General features: G+C 42.1%; 1 protein-coding gene across 1 annotated transcript in view; it reads left to right on the forward strand.

Annotated features, from left to right (window-relative positions):
* The window catches only part of NOTCH2 (notch receptor 2), an 87,708-nt gene that overhangs the window by 57,976 nt on the left and 9,970 nt on the right, over positions 1–19,762 (forward strand). Inside the window, exons 17-29 of the mRNA XM_075156644.1 lie at positions 2,031–2,259; positions 4,717–4,918; positions 7,270–7,423; positions 8,427–8,611; positions 9,446–9,578; positions 11,666–11,911; positions 13,898–14,010; positions 14,571–15,100; positions 15,891–16,238; positions 16,473–16,615; positions 17,455–17,665; positions 18,293–18,389; positions 18,882–19,050. Coding sequence (XP_075012745.1) covers positions 2,031–2,259; positions 4,717–4,918; positions 7,270–7,423; positions 8,427–8,611; positions 9,446–9,578; positions 11,666–11,911; positions 13,898–14,010; positions 14,571–15,100; positions 15,891–16,238; positions 16,473–16,615; positions 17,455–17,665; positions 18,293–18,389; positions 18,882–19,050 — 2,760 coding nt within the window. The remainder of the gene's footprint in view (positions 1–2,030; positions 2,260–4,716; positions 4,919–7,269; positions 7,424–8,426; positions 8,612–9,445; positions 9,579–11,665; positions 11,912–13,897; positions 14,011–14,570; positions 15,101–15,890; positions 16,239–16,472; positions 16,616–17,454; positions 17,666–18,292; positions 18,390–18,881; positions 19,051–19,762) is intronic.

Raw genomic sequence — 19,762 nt, forward strand, 5'->3', positions numbered from 1 at the left:
GAAAAGTGTGTTATCAAACCTTGGAGAAGTTCACAATGTTATAATTTTTTAATTGGCTGGTTCTTTAAAAAAAAAAAAAAAAAAACAACAACAACAAAAAAAAACCCCCAAAACCCCTCTATTTTTTATTAGCATAGCTTAAAAACAAACCAAAGTCTTAAAGCCTTTAGATATGAATTTAGAGAGTTGTGTTTTGCATTAAAAAAATTTAAATTTGTGACTGCTGTAGAGAAGGATCCAAACAAGTCTTTTAGCAAAAGTTTACCGTGGGACACCCCAAAGCAGCACTGCTGAAACAACTTCTAAGACATCCGGCAAGCCTGAGCTTTTGATTGCCTCTTTCTGAGCAAACAGGTATAGTACAAAAAATGTCACGTTGGTGCATTGGCTCAGAGCTTTGCCAACAAAATTATTGCTTGTCCTCTTAGTTTTTATGTGGGTGTCTGAAGATAAAAACGTTTTTAAAGTGTTCATCTTTCTCTCTTGAACAGCTGGGAAATCTCTCTCTATTCCTAAGTGTTCTGAGAGCTATGAGATTCGTCCCGTGTTTTCTGTTAGGCAGCACACCCATGAGGTTGAAGAATTTCAAATTACTGCTGCAGCTGATTTCATTTAGCATAACAAAAACCTTCCATGGCTTGAGCCAAATGTCTTTAATCTATGAAGCAAACAAACCCTCCAATAACAAGAACTTACTGAAAAGTTGATACTTGAGTCTCCTTTTTCTGTCAGTAAATGTGCGGCACAGAAAATTAATGCGCAGCATTTGGCTTCAGTCATAAATGGCTGGCTGCCATAGACACAACATTTTATAGCTGCCAGGGGTCTCACTTTGAATGTGCTTTTTCTCTGCAGTAGTCAGATGACCTTTAAATGGATGCAGGTGTGTCTCTTATAACACAATTTTTTATCATGTGAGCCTATTTCTCAGTCAATAAGTGAGCTTTAATTACCTTTTGAGTCCGTTTTCTTTGTTTACCAGTGAACAGAATGATCCTGTACTTATGTTGAACTGAAAATTTTTGGTGGAGTCTATTTGCATTTAAAGTTTGTATTTTAGTATTACTTAAAGATAGTCATAGATCAAAAAAAACCTGCTCCGTAACCTTTTTTTCATCCTCCTTCCTGTCCCCCCTTTTCCTTCCCCCCTCCCAGTTTCCCTCCCTGCCTTCATATACACAGGCTTTTGGTCTAGGGAATGCAGAGTAGAAAAGGAAACTGGCTTCAGAGGCAGTATCCAACAGAGGAATGTGAGCCTTAAATCCAAAGGTGGAAGGAGCAAAGCAGGAAGAAACTACTGAACGGCGGAGCTCTTTCAGGCAGATTGGTACTTGTGGAAGTAGAGGGAATACAGTAGTAGGGGGTGGTTTAGACCAAAAAATGGTGATACGCAAGTAGCAAGATCATGGTAGGGATAAAGCAAATGTCAAGAAATGCAGAGGTGAGGAGAATCCAAAGTTGTGTACGAATTTGTGAGCTTTTCTGCCAGCCTGTCCCAGTCAGCCTTTAATACTGGGAAAAATGCTAAGTGCTCAGTAGCGCATAAATGCTCATATATATACTAATTTACACATGCACATTTGATTTGACTGGACTACTTTCATGCTTAAAATGAAGCACACAAGTTCTTTCATGTGTTGAGCAGTGTCTGGAAAAGAGAGAACGGTCTGCATTCTTATGAATAAGACTTGATAAGAAGAAACAGTTGCTGTGCTGTTTGTATTGTCTTTGTCAGTAGGCATTTATCAAAAAAGCAGAGTGTGAATTTTAAATCAAGAGACTTTGGGTCTGGTTTTGCTGGTTTTGGCTGAACAAATCCGAGTAGAGAAACCTTTAGGCCCTGAAACTTGGTCTTGATCCACACCTTCTTGTGAATTTCTTATTGATAATGCTTTGCAATTATTTGTTCCGAAAAGTGGCTCAGAAAAACTTGTCAGTAGTCTGTCACACTCTGGGCTGTGTGATACTACTCTAGGCCTGGCCTTTGACTGTTACCCATTTTAACGCTTACTGTAATGCTTCTATCTTAGATCCCTGCCAAAATGGAGCTTCATGTGTGGATGGGATAAACTCTTTCTCATGCATCTGCCTACCTGGATTTCATGGAGATAAATGTCAGACAGATACCAATGAATGTCTGAGTGAACCATGCAGGAATGGAGGCACGTGCACCCACTACGTCAACAGCTACACGTGCAAGTGTCAACCTGGGTTTGAGGGAACCAACTGTGAGAACAACATCGACGAATGCACTGAGAGGTGAGACAACTTCACTGTGCTGCTGCACTAAGGAGCCACACAGTGTGTGCTCATGGCTTGACGTCAGTCCTACTCGGAAGCAGTTTTTAACTCTCTTTTCCTGCCTTTTGTCACTGAGACATACTTGTGATTCATGCAAGGAAAACTTGCTTACCTTGTGCAGGGTACCAGCTGAAAGACAGTTTCCTATCAAAGTTGGTCTTCAGTTTGCATGACTAGTTAGAAGCTTAGTTCCGTTATAGGAAGAATTATGACAGTGTTTAACAAACGTTAAACAGTAACAGATGCTAGCTTATTAAAACATAAATAATTTATATTTTTATAAGACCATTATCATATAGGGGAGGGGAAATAATTGATTGGTTATGAACAGTTACTGTGTTCAGAAATACAAAAGCTGCAAAAATGGAAGTGATGACCAACTCTCAGAAAGGCAGGAAAATGAAATTAGCCCCAAGTTGAGTTATTGATTGCAAAGAATATGAAGAAGCAACCAGGAGGAACACTGAATCCACAAATTCTGTACCGGAAGGGTTTAATCATCAGAGATCTTTTAATGCTCACAAGTTGGATGTGGTTTAGCAGTGTTGAGATAAAACCTGACGTTCTAAGGGGGAGGTGTGGAACTGAGTTAAAATGCTCAACAGCTGGTCCTTACATAAATGGTTCACTTGGTAGTTTTAAAAGCTCTTTGAGAGTTAACCCTGTGTATCCATCATCTACCTGCATATTTATTTTAAGCTTTGTTAGGATTGATGTAAGTAACTTCAGATTCTCAAATGGAAACAATTTCTAATAAAGCTTGAAATGGTTAAAAAAAAAATCAAAAACCAGTCTGTTCTAGTCTAGTTACCAGAAACAAATAAGGTGCCTAAATGCAAAGTTCTTGGTATTCTCATGTGTTTTCTGCACAGAAAGAAAAGATCTTTCTTATCTTTTATAAAATTGCGTTTGTGGGGGAGGAGGTATTTTAACATCTTTTACTTAAGAACAGGATTGTGTCACTGATGAGGGTGTGTTTAATTTGCACAACAGTTGTTTAATCAAGTGAAGTATGTTGGGTGTTTTAGCAGAACGCCTGGTTCTTCCTTGAGGTTTATCCTGTTTTTGTTTTTGTTATCAGTCAGGACAGAAACCAGTCTTGCAGGTATGAATGAAGGATGTAGCAATTTTCAACGCTCTGCCAAGCTAAACCAGTCACACCTTCTCAATCAAAATTTACTGAGCTATACTTGAGAGCGCCATGGTGGTTGGCTAATTTGAATTCGGTTCAAATAATTCTTCCATGTCTTATGTGAGAAGCCGCCTATGAGAGAGTGCCATCTTCTTTTGGAGATGGGTACCTGATTTCAGTGAAACACGCCAAGTGATTGACAGTTCCTCTGTCTTCTCTTCCTTGTTTTGCCATGAATGTAAACAGCAGTTTCTGCTCCCTGTAAAACAGAATTCAACCCACAAGGCAGAGGAACATCTCTGATAAATAGATTAATGTTGACATCTCTACCGAAATCACAGTCAGAATTTAGATACTTAAAACTTGCACTGGAAGTTCAAGGAGGTGAGTCAGTAGCTTCTCCCGTGGAAGTACCCTTTCACAGTGCACAAAACAGATAACAAGCATGAATTCGTTTTGTGTACTTTATCAAACTGATTATCTTGAGTCTGATCTAGAGTTATTTTCAGAAGAATAGGAGTTTCCTGGCAGGCGTTTCTTCAGAAGGAAAAAAGAGACAATTTTGCGTGAGGCATCGCTTCTCCTAACTTTCCCAGTCACTTCTCCATAGGACACCTAATCTGGCAGAATTTCTTATGATTGGAAGATTGGGGGGAGGGGGAGAATTCCTTTGATCTGAATTCTGCCAGGGCATGTATGAGTAGTTTTACAAATCAAGGACTTAAGGTTCTCATGAGAAGAGGAGGAAGGGATTTAGCAATACCAATACTTTCACATAATTTCAATGAAGAACATGCTTGTGTTTTGCATGTTAAATGAACTTTTTCCTTGAGAAAACATACCTGTGACTCCTTTGAAGCTTTAAAAAAAAAGGCAAATTGTTTTGTTTCTCACAATTTGTAATACAATTGTAATTTGTAATAAAACTTGTATAAAATCTATCAGTTTGAGCAAGCCACATGCCTACCTGGTACAGTACTGTTTGTGGTCACATTGAAGCTGGGAAGATTTCATTAAATAAGTTACCTCCATCACTAATGACTCATTGAAACCCTGCTTTACTTTCTTTGCGTGCCAAGGTGAAAGACAGTGAGCTGGAGTGTGAGCTGGAGTCCCCTTGAATTGCTGTTATCTGGTTTATGCTTCTTTAGCAGGAACTTCCCAGTGGCCAGAAGATCCTGTAATCTGGTTTCCTCTCTCATCTCAGTAATGTTTACATGCTGTTTTGGCTGTGAACTAATTGCATTTTGTCTCAGCTTACCTTTGTTCTCACTCTCTTGCAGCTCCTGTTTCAATGGAGGTACTTGTGTGGATGGGATCAATTCCTTTACTTGCCAGTGTCCGGTGGGGTTTACAGGACCCTTCTGCCTCACGGAAATTAATGAGTGCGATTCACACCCTTGCTTGAACAAAGGCTCTTGCGTGGACAGCCTAGGCACATACCGATGTATATGTCCTTTGGGTTATACTGGGAAGAACTGTCAGGTGGGTGACACTTTCCTGCCCGTTTTGCACGGGGCACTGCTGGCTGAACTGTCCAACAGCAGAAGTGACCGGGTTAGATGTGAGGTACCAAACGTGGCAGAGCTCTTGTTCCTTCAGTGCCGGTTCCCTGGTGCTACACAAGGGAAAAATAGGTTCAGCACCTCCGTCTTAGCAGAGCAGGTGCCCCTGTTCAAAACTCTGGAAATCAAGTGTGTTTAGTTATAAGGAGGAAAAAATGCTCAGTTATTGATGAGGACAGGTGTCATTGGAACTTTCTAGATTATTTTTCTTCTTAAATGAAAACCAGCTGTTAGCTTTGAAAATGGCTGCATTTCGTTTGAAGCATAAAATTGTCCTGGTTGAAGGTAGAGTCCTGTATTAAAAAAACCACCAAACACACACAAACCAAGACAAAAAACCACCAGTTTAAATGGCAGAATATCAGTCTGATTAGCAGGACCTTGATTTAACTGTTCTATTTTATACAGGGAAGTGTAGTTATTCCGGATTGATTGTAGATTTTTTTTTTTTTCCCATAAGAAGCCAGAAAATGTTTTGGGGCAGTAACTGATGTGATTGTCCTGTTAAAAACCTCAATAAAAATCTCTAGCCTTACTTTCAGACTTAAGTTCAGGCAATTTACAGTTTTCCACAGTTGAGCGTAGGAGCTGCAAACCTATACTTTAAATGGCTGATGAGTACCTATTAAAGACTTTAAACTTGGCATGTCACAGCGGAAACAGAATGCTGATTTAATTTTTCAAATCAGAGCTTTTTCTTTTTATTCTGTGCTTATCAAAACAGCAAGTATGATTTGACACTCTTTCTAGCTTTGGAACAGTAAACACTATATTGGCTTCCTTCATAAGCAGCCTGAGTGCTGCCATTTAAAAAAAAAAAAACTGAATTTCTTAAACTACTGGAAAACACTACAATTTTCTAAGGATTCTGCAAGTGTCTTTCGTGCCAGTGTGTCTTTGTAAAGCAGTGGGTGTTAGAAGAAGCATTTTAGTGGCAGTGGGGGAGGTGCTTTTCCAGAAGTATGTTGCTAGACATTAAACTGTCAGGTCTGCTTCTAGGTATTGCTAATGGAGGAAGTGAATGCGAAGTAATGAAGTGATATAAAAAAGCAACCCCTCTGCTACCCTAATTATGCATTCTGGGCACACCGCTTAAACCTCATTGGGAGAATTAGCATTGAGAGTGATCGTAAAGTACAGTGAAGTTCAGTAGTTCCTCTTCTGTTATGTTTGCTTTGTTTTCACTTGAGAAAAGGATTAATGTTCTTGTCCCCAAATTAAATGTTGTGGTTTCTCAGAAAGTCTGATTTATGTTCGGAGAAGCTTGATCATAAAGTATTACTCATTTTATACAAGGAATCAGAACTTTCTAAATTTATAAGTACTATTCAAAGCTGTATTGGAGAGATTTATAGATTACAGCTACACTGTAGTTCTTGTCTTAGTGGTAAACTGACTTGACCTAATTAGCAAAGCTAAATAAGCAGCACAAAATCAGACAATGATTCATAAGTTATAGAATTTGCATGTAAAACAGTCAGCTACTCATTACAAATGCAGAAGCAAGAGGCTCGGTGTTTTTCTTCTTCACGCTCAACTACATGTGATAAAACTTAATTCCAAGTTTCTTTTTGGTTGCCTGTGAAAGCGCAGATTTTTCTACTTTAATCTTTGTAAGCAGACAGTTTGCATCTGAAAAGCAGAACTTTCTGCAATTGAAATTGCATTTTACAGCCAAAATTCAGTACTACTCGCTTTAAAAACCTCGTCCTTCCCTCAAGTCAGCTTGAAATCAATCAAATAGCTGTATTACTTTGAAGACTAAGTGCTCAAAAAGGAAATGATGGTTAGTGGCTGGTTTGTATTAGGTCATACAGTTATTTTGGGTCCTCGCTCCACTTTCATATGATGATTTACTGCGTTTTAGTCTCTTTGCCTGGAAACTGGTTTTTTTGTATAAGGAATCAAGATAGCTGGAAGCCTCCTACTAATGTGGAATTAGAAGCCTGGTCTGAGATAAAACTGAATTTTCTCAAACCCAGCCAGGCAAAGGTCCCTCTGCATAGCAAGGTGTGATGATCAGCTTGCTCTTGAAATGATGCTGCCATCTGGGGTTTACTTCTGTGTACATTTGCGCTTTCCTAGGCATATGAGCTCTTGAGACTGTCAGTGAAGCACCTGGCTTAGACTTGGGAAGCACTGTCCCTTTCTTTCCAGTGCCACATGGAACCAGCTTTGCAGAGCTTCCTTTCTTTGCTTCTTGAACTTGTACTGAGTAGTGTTTCCTACTGCGCTTGCCATGTATCATGTTGTGGGTTTTTTTTTGTCCAGGCACTTATGGATCTGTGCAGCAAGTCTCCCTGTAAGAATAAAGGCACATGTGTCCAGAGTGGAGCCCAGACTCGATGCGTCTGTCCATCTGGCTGGACTGGTGCTTACTGCGATGTGCCCAATGTCTCATGTCAAGTGGCAGCTTCACAAAGGGGTAAATAAGCATCATCCATGCTTTGACTTGAAAACATTTCCCCATGCATCATTAATGTGCGCCTCCTTTCCCCATACGCCTGTGAACACAGCATGTTTTGGAGATCCCAGAGAGCTTTGCCTCTAGGTGGTCGATCATGATCGCTTCTAAGGTAAAAAATTCTCTGCAAGGTTGTATTTGGGAGTCAAGGCTTTCTTGATTCTCCTGACATAAGAAGCTTCTTGTTTCTACCATAAAAAATATTAGAAAAAAAGAACTAAATATTTTAGGAAGTCTCAGAGTTTCAGTAATAGTGTTTTACGTGGACTGCCTTTTTGGGAAATATATCAGCTATTTATGCCTTTCTGCTAAATCCAAGGCACACCAGGTTTAAAACATGTCCTTGAACGAGAAGTGAATCTTGTAACTCATGATCTTTGTAAGTATTTTCCCAGAGAAAATAGCACTGGCTATTAAGTGCGCTATTTAACTATATAGGTAATACCATGGCCCCCCAAAGTAGTAATTTCCTGCTTCAGATGATGTACATGTAAAAGATTTGGTTTTTAAGTGAATTTCTTCCTGGAAGGTGGTTTGTAGCCCAGGCTGATGGACAGCGTCATGCCATTTTTAGTCCAGGAAATCCAAACAAGCAGATTCAGTGTCAAAGGAGAAGGGTGTCAAGCTCCCATACCTTTTACAGACCTTCTAGGTACAAACGTTGAACCTTTGTACTGCAACAGTAGTACTTCAGATGTGTATTCACCACCCAGTGGTAAAATAATACAGCAATACAAATACTTCATGCCGGTGTTGATGCTGATGATCCAAAGGGGACAGAGCAGTGACTTCATTTGGAAGCCATTTGTGGTTCTGACCCACTGTAATTTAAAGAGTAACTTCAATTTTTGAGTTTCAACTTTCCAGTTTGTTGGGTCTAGCCATATTCGTTCCTGGCTGAGCTACCAGCGCTGGCGGCAAATGTGTTTTACGTATTTGCTCACTTTATTTAACTTTGTTTCAGGAGTCACAGTGGACCAGTTGTGCCAGCACTCTGGTCACTGCCTCAATGTTGGAAACACGCACCACTGCCAGTGCCAGGTGGGTTACACTGGCAGTTACTGCGAGGCGCAGCTGGATGAGTGTGACTCCAGCCCCTGCCAGAACGGTGCTACCTGCCGGGATCACCTGGGTGGATACCAGTGCGAGGTAAGGCATGGTGGTTTCATAGGAAGAGATCTAAATATTTAGAGCATTGTAATGCAAAGGAATCAAAAGAAATCAGAAACACGTGCAAGTGGTAGAATAGCTTCAAAGAAGGGGATAAAAGCAACCTGCACCTGGAAAGAATTTTTAATTTAGCTGTGGCAGAAGCAGTGCTCCTGAGAGGCTTTTAAGACTGAATTAGAGGTGTGATCATAAGGAGGTGTGGTTGATGGGCATTTGAACTCTTTGCCTCTTTGGAGATGGAGTTCTTATCTTGAAAGATTTTTTGCCTGAGGTGTGGTTTATGTTAAAATATATGTAGAATACATTAAAGGAATGTTGTATTTTCCCCATTGGATGGGCAAAGTATCCCTTGCCTCTCAAAGTGGGAGATGTCTTCCACTGCTTTTTGTTTCCTACAGCTGATGCAGAGAGCCATGAGATTATGGTATATCAACCTTCCTAAACTTTTCAGAATGATAGAATGCCTTGGAAGCTCATGCCCAGAAGGAAAGGATGAGTTTTATGTAAACTTTAAGTCAAAAGTTCTAAGCCACTCTCAGTGCTAAAGGGTGTAAGGATTTGATCGTTATATTTTGCGGGAATAAAGTCACTCAAATTCAAACATGCAGTGTGCTGTTGAGTAGTCACATGGTCAAGTTGTGTGCTTAAGCTGGCTGGCTGCGCAGCCCTTGAAATCACTTGCAGTTGTATAGCCACAAAGGCCGTCATAATCTGTCCCGTTGAGGGTTCGTTTTGTCTGTGTTAGCCTTTCTCAGATGTCTACTAATGTATCTCTTAGGAGAAGATTATTCACACTTATTTTTATACCGGCAGTGTGTGCCTGGATACCAGGGTGTCAACTGCGAATATGAAGTGGATGAGTGCCAGTTCCAGCCCTGCCAGAATGGAGGAACATGTATAGACCTCGTCAATCATTTCAAGTGCTCCTGTCCACCAGGAACTCGGGGTATGAAGCTCAGCAATTAAGTGAATGTTACAAGAGTGAATTTTCCTTTCTGACTACTGGTTTCATGACGCAGAGTCTAAAGGGAATGCATTATTTTCTTTGAAGAATGTTCCCAAAGTGCACTGAACCCCTTGAGATACATATTTTCTCTTTAAAAATAAATGCTGCTTTTTTTTCTTTTTTCTTTTTTTCTTTTAAAGGAATAGGTCATGACAGTGTCCTTTGGGAATGTTATGATCTGTCTTTGGCAATGGGGATGGACTAGGTTATCGTTAAGGTCTCTCCCAACCATATCTGTTTTAATACAGTAAATCCAAGGTTTCGTTTTGGCTAAGATGCTATGAAATATACAGAAAACTTGCTTCGTTCTTGCATAATTTCCAGTGTCCTTTACTTGTTTAAATTTTGGCCTTGCATTGTCCTCTGTCCTGGAGTCTTTTGTGGAAAGTAAGTTCAGTGCCTCTGGGCTAGCTTAAACTATTCCAGCAAATTTGAGCTCTTTTATTAAAAGCTCTTTTTTTAAAAAAAAGTCCACAGTACATAATGGTGGTTTTCAGTAAGTATGATTCCACAGCCTGTTTAATGTCATGTTTCTTGAAACCTAACCTTCCATTTCCCTGTTATATCTGACCTGATGGCCCTGACTTCTACCTTTGAAAATATTCAGGACTGCACATTTTAACCCATCAGTGAATGCTTTCTCACTTGACTTCTCTTCTTAAATTTATTTCTCAAGTCAGTTAAAGATTTTACATTCCTCTGAACTTACTTTTTCTTTCTGAAGTGTGTCGTCTCAATGTAGGCAAAATCTCCAGATGTGTGTCAGATAGAACTAAATTCTTGCTTCATAAAGTAAATTTAAGTAAAATTATAAAATAATCTAATATATTTTCCTCCTGCCCATGCATATTACCAGCTCATTCACTTTAGTGCGGCTGTCAGCACATCTCCCCAGCCTGGATAAGTGTTTATTTCATTGTAAATCATTGCGTTAGCAGTTCTTCATGTATTGCTCTTAATTTGGTCCTCCAATTAAAAAAAAAAAAAGTTGCTTCTTATGTCTCTACATCCAAGTGTGTATTTTATGTACTAATTTCTGCATTGCCAGAATTTCTGTGTTGTACTAAAGCACCCATCCTCCTTTGAGAGGTTCTGAATGTATAGCTTTCAATTCTTCAGTCTTTATTTGTTGAGATGAATTATTTTTTGGATGTGACAATGTTGTTGTTTTTTTTTTTTTAAATGAAAGAAATTAGAAAAGGTTGATGTAATTATTTATGATATCAAAACTTAGCTTTTGTCCCTGGCCCAGTTTGAAATAAATACTTTACTGATGGCAATGTAAGCATCCTCCATGTTTAGATGAATGGCTTTACTTGCTCCAGACGAGTCAACTGTGTTAAGGGACAAAACTCCTTGCTCAGCTTGCCCTCTCTGTACCCTTTTATCCGTCATACTGTGCGGTGAAGGCAGAACCAGTACCAGAGATTGTCTCTTGAAAGGGAACCCCGTAGGGAGAGGGAGAAACTGCCATCCCTAGCCCGTGTTGAGAGTTTACTGTAAGTCCCCAGAAGTCAAACTGCAGGAATGGCATGCTGGCCAGGAATCTGTGTTTTATCACAGTTGTTTTTCTGTTGGTTTGTTGTTGCTTGTTTCAGTGATATCGCTACAAATGCTTTTTGCCAAGTTTCAGGGTTACCGCCAAGTTAAATGAATGGTGGGAAGCTCGCAGCCTCGCAAGGGCAGCACAGGGCTCTCGGTTCAGTTGCAGGGCTAAATTGAGTGCATCTTTTTTGGTTTTGTTTTGTTTTTGTGTTTTTAATTATGCCCTTAAATTAAGTCAAGCATGAAAGCTGCTAAATACCAGTATGACCTACCGTTGAGAACAGCCTGGATCTAAAACACATGCTCCCTAGGTCTGATCTGAGGCTGGATGTCTGCTCGGGGTATGGATTGCGTTAAGCTGGGATCTTTACCTGTTTATATCCGGGACTGTGTGTGAGATGGTCTTAAAACTTAATGAGCAGTGTAGGAAATGAGGCCATGACACTGTATCCTCAAATTGTTACTTTTTACCGTCCTGACAGGCCGTTTCTGTGAGGAGAACGTCGATGACTGTGTTTCAGCCTCGGGAGCACCCCGCTGCTTTAATGGAGGGCAGTGCATTGACCAGATCGGGAGCTACAGCTGCATTTGTCTCCCAGGCTTTGCAGGCGAGCGATGTGAGGGAGATATCAACGAATGCCTCTCTAATCCTTGTAACCCTCGTGGAAGTCTGGACTGTGTTCAGCTGATAAATGATTATACATGTATCTGTCGTAGTGCTTTTACTGGTGAGTAGTTGTAAACATATTTCCAATTTCAGAGCAATATCTTGAAAAATGGTCATTCTTTCCCTTTCTGGCAGTCGTGTTATCTAGTCACTTCCCTTTACAATATCTGATTGTTTCCCTACACCATGTCTCCGTTTTTAAACCTTCTAAGAAATTTGGCTTCCAGAGCTGTCTCAGACAAAGGAATCTCCTGAGAAACTTGGCTGCCAGGATTTTTTTTCTGTGGTACTTTTCTCTCCTTCATAATTTCACATTTCTAATATCGGAAGTGTAACTGTTCACGCGTCAGCTGCTCCATGGCTTTTCCTTTTGCAAAGCAGCATATGAATTTTCTCTATAAATCAGTGTCATGGTACCCGTAATTAGCTTTTGGCCTTCTTTTCCACTCCTTGCTCCCTTTCTTCCTTACATTGGTGATTTGGTCAGGATGGAATACTCTATGCATAGACAGACTGTACATTCCTAGCTTAGTGATGTGATCCTTCCACAATCCAACTTTGAATCACAGCTTTGCAAGAATTTCACACTGCGCAAACTTATGTCTCACTCTCTCCAGATCTCTTCTTTGTTAGTATTGCTGCTATTCTGCTTTCTGCCTCCCACTGGGCATAAGTTTGGGCTAATAGTCTCCAGATGTCTCTTAACTTTCAGCTTTCCAGTTTCCATGTCAGTTTAACTTCGTATGTATTCAGTTTTCCTCCGTTAAAACTTTTCACTTTCCCTGCTTACCAGTGACCTTCTCTGCTTGCTTTGCCAGTAGTTTTTACTCTTTTTTTTTTTCTTAAAATTTAAAGATGCTGTGATTTTCCACTAAATTTGTGTTTGTCAGATGCAAAGAAATCACGAAGACATACATCTGAAGAATTCTTGTAGTAGTTTTTGAATGCATTACCTAGACTGACAAAAGAATTTCCTAAAAGAGCGACATATGAGGGAAATGGAGCCAGGCTAGCCAGTGGGACACTGGTGCGGGTCATCAGATATGTTTATATTTAAGCCCGTCTGTTAAGCTTGCTTTTATGAATTATGCCTCATGTTGCTTCTGGCTCTCATGGAAGGGTTGCTGGAACTTGCAGCGTGGGGAATGCAGACCTGCTGCACCCTAGGAGGAGCAGGGGGAGCTGCTGTGTCTCAGACATGAAATCTGTCTGGAAATATTAGGCACAGAGGGGGAGCATGCTTCTTCCTCTAGCTGTTCGTCTTCTGCGCATTCCACGTTGACCCTTCTGCCTGGGAGGGGACGGGGGTGGCTTTGGTGTGGTTTGTGACTGATAGGATGCCAGGACTCTGTGGGCCATCCTGCCCTGTCTGCTCCTGTCTGCGAGCAGTAGTCTTGGCTGCACATGTGTGGAGACTTCTATTAACTTTTTCCTAGGGGGTCCAAGTCATTCTTGGGTCATCCTCATCTTTTTAAAGCCTGATGTCAGAGTTTGACTCTGGGCGATGCTGCAAATGCTAGTCAGTGCAGTAAGACCTCTCTGTGTAGCTGATCAGTCTGAGGAGGCTCTGCTTGCTTGTCCTATTCACTCATGTTGCAGCTGGTCCTGAGAGTTGTTCATTTATGGTTAGAGAGTGATTTGCCTTTGGACTCATTGAGCATCTCCCGAAAAGTAAAGAAGACTTAGGAATCCCCAAATTGATGTGGTGCAGCACCTGCAGCCTCTGTGCCTGGCTGACTTGGGGTTGACAGCAGCAAATTCTGTCTTCGTGCTGGGTTGCACGCATTCCTGAGGAGGCAGACAAGGTGGACTGTCTCCAAATACCCTTTTTGGATTCTGGGGCTGTGCCTTCCTCTACCGCTACTTTGGCAGCTACTTGGAGACCGTGTGTTATCTATGAGATGTTCCCTGCCTGTTCTGAGGGGAAGGTCTCACTGGCGTGCTTGGCTCGTTGGCTATTCCTTGGAGTGTTCTGCTTTGTGATGCTTTTTGATACGCGCACACACACATTGCTCTGCTCTCTTCTCCCCATGTGTGTACATCTCAGGCCGTCACTGTGAAAGTGTGATTGATGTGTGTCCCCGGAAGCCTTGTCAGAACGGAGGTACCTGTGCTGTTGCCAGCAATATGCCGGATGGGTTCATCTGCCAGTGTCCTCCGGTAAGCACCGTATCCTGAAACTGGATTGCCTGCCTCAGCTATAGAGTTCTCTGGCTACGGTCTCATTAGTTTTACTGGTCCACTGTAGGTGAAAGTTATCTTTTCTGTACTACTTGCAAAGCTGTGTCCCTGGACACTCTTTACTGACATCCTTTAGTTTACCTACTTAGCTGTGAAACCCGGGGCTTCCAGGTGCCCTGGGAGAGTGATGCTGCCTGTTCCCACCTCAAACAATTCTGCTATTAAGGAAGGATAGCTGGCTTTTCTGTCTTAAACCTAGCATTAAATTTTGACAATTTTTTTGCTATCCTGTGTTCTCAGTGCTTACTGCAAGATTCCCCTTGTTCATGGCTCTTCTAAGCCCATTTCAAAATGTAATGGGGCCTTGTAAATTCCTAGTTTATCCCTGAGGCTAGATCCAGAAAATCATGGCTCCTGCAATGAGGCTAGAGGAATTACGGGGGAGAAGGGGTTTGCACGTGATACCTTGCCTCCAGCCCTCAGAGCGTTGAAGAGTAAGTTTGTGAGCCTGGTTGTTTTGCCTTTTTTTTCCCCTTTAGGGTTATTCTGGAGCAAAATGTGAGTTCAGCAGCCACAGTACTTGTGGACAAGTGAAATGCAAGAAGGGGGAGCAGTGCATCCAGACATCTTCTGGTCCACGGTGCTATTGTCCCAAGCTGTCTGTGGGAGAGGAATGCCAGACAAACACGGGTTGTGCCAGTGCGCCCTGCCAGAATGGTGGAAGCTGCCACCCTCATTCTCAGCCTCCTTACTATTATTGTCAGTGCCCTGTTCACACCCAAGGCAGCCAGTGTGAACAGCCCGTAACATTCAGCCCAGAGCCCCGAGGATGTTTGGATTCCCAGTGTGCAGAAAAGGCAAAAGATGGCTATTGTGATGAAGACTGTAACACTCATGCCTGCCAGTGGGATGGAGGCGACTGCTCCCTGACAATGGAAGATCCTTGGGCTAACTGCTCCTCTTCATTGCGCTGCTGGATGCTTTTCAATGGACAGTGTGACGAGTTCTGCAACACGCCCGAGTGCCTGTTTGACAATTTTGAATGTCAGCAAAATAGCAAAACATGCAAGTAAGGCTTGATCCTGAGAACGGTTTACTCTGTGTCTAATATATCTAATGTAACTAATATATCTCCTGCTAGCGCTTTCAGTGGTCGGTACGCTTCATGCCTGCTGCTCTCATCTCTTCTGTTGTTTCTGTTGCTCATCCTTGCTTTTGCTGAAAGTTTGGCATCAAGGAGTTTCTGCTGCTTTGTGTACTTACCGTCTATTTTTGGAAAGAAGTTCTGGAATTTGTATGCTATGAACTAAGCTGATAGCCTGAGCAATGGTAACGTGTTAACCTGCTTGATGGATGTGCCCTGCTTTCTGTGGAGGCGTTTCACCTTGTACTAGATTTTAATAGTACTGCCTCCTATGCTGAATTTCACTCCATACCAGCTATACCTGTATTTTTATCCTAGCTGTATTTGCTGCCTCTGAATGTGTTTTCCAGCTTGTTTGTCGTGGCACTTCTTTCTCTTCAGTTATTTGTGATAAATGCTACAGCTTTGCTGTGATGATTCTCCCTTGGTGAGGCAGGAGGTGTTATAGCTTTTCTGTAAACAGAATAAGCAGTTCTCTTCCACCGGTACCAGAATTGAACCACGTGTTCTTGGGCTGTTCTGTGCTTCCTACTTCCACCCTGCCAGATTGCAAGCTTATCCTGGGGTTATATTTCTTCTCCTTATATCCTGAATATGAGTGTTATTTTACCTCAGATGATTATGAGGAGTGTAAGGCCTTGGCCCTTAGACTGCAGGTATACTGTACAGAATGTGTACATCCTATATGCTGCCTGTAACCCTTTCACTGTTCTAGGTATGACAAGTATTGTGCAGATCACTATGCAGATGGCCGCTGTGACCAGGGCTGTAATAGTGAGGAGTGTGGCTGGGACGGTCTGGACTGTGCTGGTGACAAAGCTGAGAAGCTGGCAGAAGGGACGCTAATAATTGTGGTCTTGATGCCCCCGGACGAGCTGCTGGGTGATGTTCGCAGCTTCTTGCGCACTTTGGGAACTCTCCTGCACACCAATCTGAGAATCAAGCTGGACTCCCAGGGAAACCCCATGGTATTCCCATACTATGGGGAGAAATCAGCAGCACGGAGTCGGCGATCGCTTGTGGTCATTCGCAAGCACAGAGAACTAGAGCAAGAGGTCATCGGGTGAGTGGATGCCTTTGTGTTCCTCTGGTCTTGTTATGCTGGTAGCTCTCTGGGGCATTCTGGACCTTCTGGGGCTGTAGCCCGTCTGTATTTTTATGAGGAAATGTAAAGCTATTGCAACTGCCAAATTCAGTGCTGGGTGGAAAGATTAACTTAAAAGGCCGCAGTTTAACCCAGTGCTTTGGCAAAAGTTTCTGTTGCTGACTTCTGTGCCCTTTTACTGTGTTTCTGCAGCACCAGGGTGTTCCTGGAGATTGACAACCGTCAGTGTGCAGAGGATTCGGAGCAATGCTTTCAGAACACAGAAGCTGCTGCAGCTCTCTTAGCTGCTCAGGCCATCAAGGGCATGTTGCCCTATCCTTTTGTGTCTGTCCAAAGTAAGTAATTGCAGAGGGAAAATGGCTTGTGGAGGAAGGCAGTCAGTAAATGAGCTTGCAAAATTCATGCTTAGATTATTGATCATATGTCTCACTGTTCAGTATGGTTTCTGAGAGCTAATTTATTCATCCCCAATTATGGAAGTATGCATGTGCAATATACTTATTCTGCTCTGAGAGGATATCTGGTTAGTAAGGCAGGGCACTTAAGTTTGCAGTTGCTTTAATACCTGTAGAAACGGTAATCTCTCATGTACTGCAGCAATGTGTCATGCACCGCAGTGATCTTGGCTGCACTAAAAACCATTCATGTGCTCTAATGAATTCAGTGAAAAAGATGCCATTGGGGGGCAGGGGAGGGCATTCCTCAGTCTACAAGACGTTTTCTCCTCTGGCAATATGTAATCCCTTTGATTTCTGTTCCCCTCTCCCTCAGTCTGAGGCTCGGCTGCAACCTCGTACTGGATTGGTAATATCACTGTTTCTAGTTGGGTCATGCTCATATCTTTATGTAGATCAGCTCTCGCTACACTGATTCAGGGTGGCTGTCTTCAGCCAGCAGGACTCTTGAGGAAGAAGCGAGATCTTCCTTTCAGCAGTCATATACTCTAAAAAATACTTTGAGAAACAAAATCAAGGGAAGCCAGAAAGACAGGATGTATTCTTACAACAGTTGCAGCAGAGCCTAAACTTCCTCAAGCCTTTGCTCTAAATGCATCACAGTATAGAGACAATACACTCTCTGTGGGGAAGACTCCGAGTGAGAAAAGAAAGTATGTAGATTGAAGATCGTTGTCTCCACTTTGTTAATCTCATTGTATTTTAACTGGAATTTGTAGGTGAACCCTTGTTACCACCGAAGACCCAGTTGCTTTACCTACTTGCTGTGGCAGCTTTGATCATCCTCTTAATCCTTCTCTTGGGTGTGATGATGGCAAAGCGTAAGCGCAAACATGGTTCGCTCTGGCTCCCAGAGGGTTTTATTCTGCGCAGGGATCCTAGTAATCATAAGCGCAGGGAGCCAGTTGGGGAAGATGCTGTTGGACTCAAGTAAGTTTGCACTTAGGCCACTGACAGTGTGTTTATTAGTGTGTTAGAGGATTTTGAGAACGTGGTGTATAAATCTTTCATTAAAGGCACTTAACTCCATAGAGAAAGCTGCCTTTTAAGCTAAAACTTCTTAGGCTATTTCTCTAAATTTTAATACATCTGTTTTAGACAGAAGAACTTTAATTAACTGTAATCTATAAAATGCTAGTAAGGAATCTAATCTCCTGGTTATGTTTGGTTTTCTGACACTCTGTTTAGTTCAGTGGTTGGGGAGTGTTTGCATAATTTCCTCCTGGATTAGGTGTGACATTTTTAGGTTGATAGGTGACAACGAACTTTTAATACATCTAGCTCAACATGTTAAAGACATGACTCAGAAATAATGGAAAGTTTCAAAAGAAGAATCCCATTTATGCAGTTTTGGCTTTCCACTGAATTAACCAAGTTTGCAGTTCTAAATGCATTTAATGCCACTGTTGGCTGGCTGAGATTTCTAATTTCTTGGTCCCTCTGTTTGCAAGCCACCACACTTGCAAGCATCCCATCCTTGGTCTGTGCAGGCTAGTATAAGAAGCAGTAGTAGGACCTGGTCAGCCTGCAAAGTGATGTGTTCTCCTTGTTTGTTAGAAATCTGTCAGTCCAGATACCAGAGGGTAACCTGGCAGATTCTGGACCAACTGAACACTGGGCAGGTGATGGTGGACCTCAGCCAAAGAAAGCAAAGGTAAGGAGCTCCAAGACTTGAATATCACATGCTTACCACTGAAACTGCTCGTGAGGAAAACAACTTCCAGAGTATGCCCCTTGCTCAAAACCTCCCTTTGCTTAGGGTTTGTAATATATAACTAACGATATCTGAGGAGCAAATCCTCAGGTTAACACTGCCACCACAAGTCAGTAGAGAAACCAGGCAACTTCTGTTCCAGTGTCCCCTCCCTACCCAGGCCCCGCTGCATCAAAGGGAAGAGAAGGTTAACAGTAGTATAATGTCCTGCAGTTCAGGCCTGATAACATATGGTGGGAGTGTGAAAGTTGAGAATGCCAAGCAGAGGTAAATGGAGACCATCATTAGCTTAAAAAAAAAAAAAACCAAAAACCCCCAAACAAACTCAAAACTAAAAAAACCCAACAAGGCAAAGAAAACCCCAAGAACTTTCAGTTTCTTTGGCCACTTGATGAGCATTTTGAAGCAACTGCTTGTTTTCCAACTGCTCAGGCTGAGGATCAAGCCTTGCTCCCGGAAGGTGATGAGCAGATAGATCAGCGCCAGTGGACACAGCAGCACTTGGAGGCAGCAGACGTCTGTGGGAGCACATCACTAGCCCTTACACCACCTCAAGCAGATCAAGAAGTGGATGTTCTGGATGTCAATGTCAGAGGGCCAGGTCAGTACTCTGAGCGTCCGTGTGTTCTGCCAGCCAGCCACCGACCTCCCCTGTCTCCAATGGCTGGGACTGCTAACATTTAAAAATTATATGGAGTATACAGGGAGACCAGCAGAAATTTTATTGTACTTAAGGAAAGCTCATGTGCGCTCCAGAAAAGAAAGCCGGAGAGATTGGTTCATGGTCTGTAGCGCATGGAATATCATGTAACCAGGAGAAAAAGAGTTCACTTAGCAAGCACCTGTAGGAACTACAGCTATAGGATCTCCTTTATAACAATGCATGCCCAAAAGATATTGTCAGAATGCCATTGCGGCAGAAATTTGGAATGCCTCGTTGTGCTTGGAATAATCCCCAGCTTCTCCAGCTGGATCACTGCAGAGATTTATGCCAGACTTCGCTAAGGACCAACTTAGCAGGGTTTATACCTGAGGTGTCTGTTATCTGGGGTGGAAGCAAGGGTGGCCTTTTCCTGAATAAGATGACTTCTGGCAGACAGTATACCCTGATTAGCAGTGTGAGACATCTGTGTGGGAACAGAGCAGCAATGCAGCAGCTTGTTAACGATTTTTTTAATCACTGATTTATATCCTCAGCTTATAGTGATCAATTCATTGAATTCGTAACACAACGGTGAACTTTGACGGAGACTTCTTCAACACGCACACATGCACACAGGCTTGCTTTCTTTCAGTCTCAAATGACTAGATGC

Source organism: Calonectris borealis, chromosome 8 (assembly GCF_964195595.1).
Source record: "Calonectris borealis chromosome 8, bCalBor7.hap1.2, whole genome shotgun sequence".
Classification (NCBI taxonomy): Eukaryota; Metazoa; Chordata; class Aves; order Procellariiformes; family Procellariidae; genus Calonectris; species Calonectris borealis.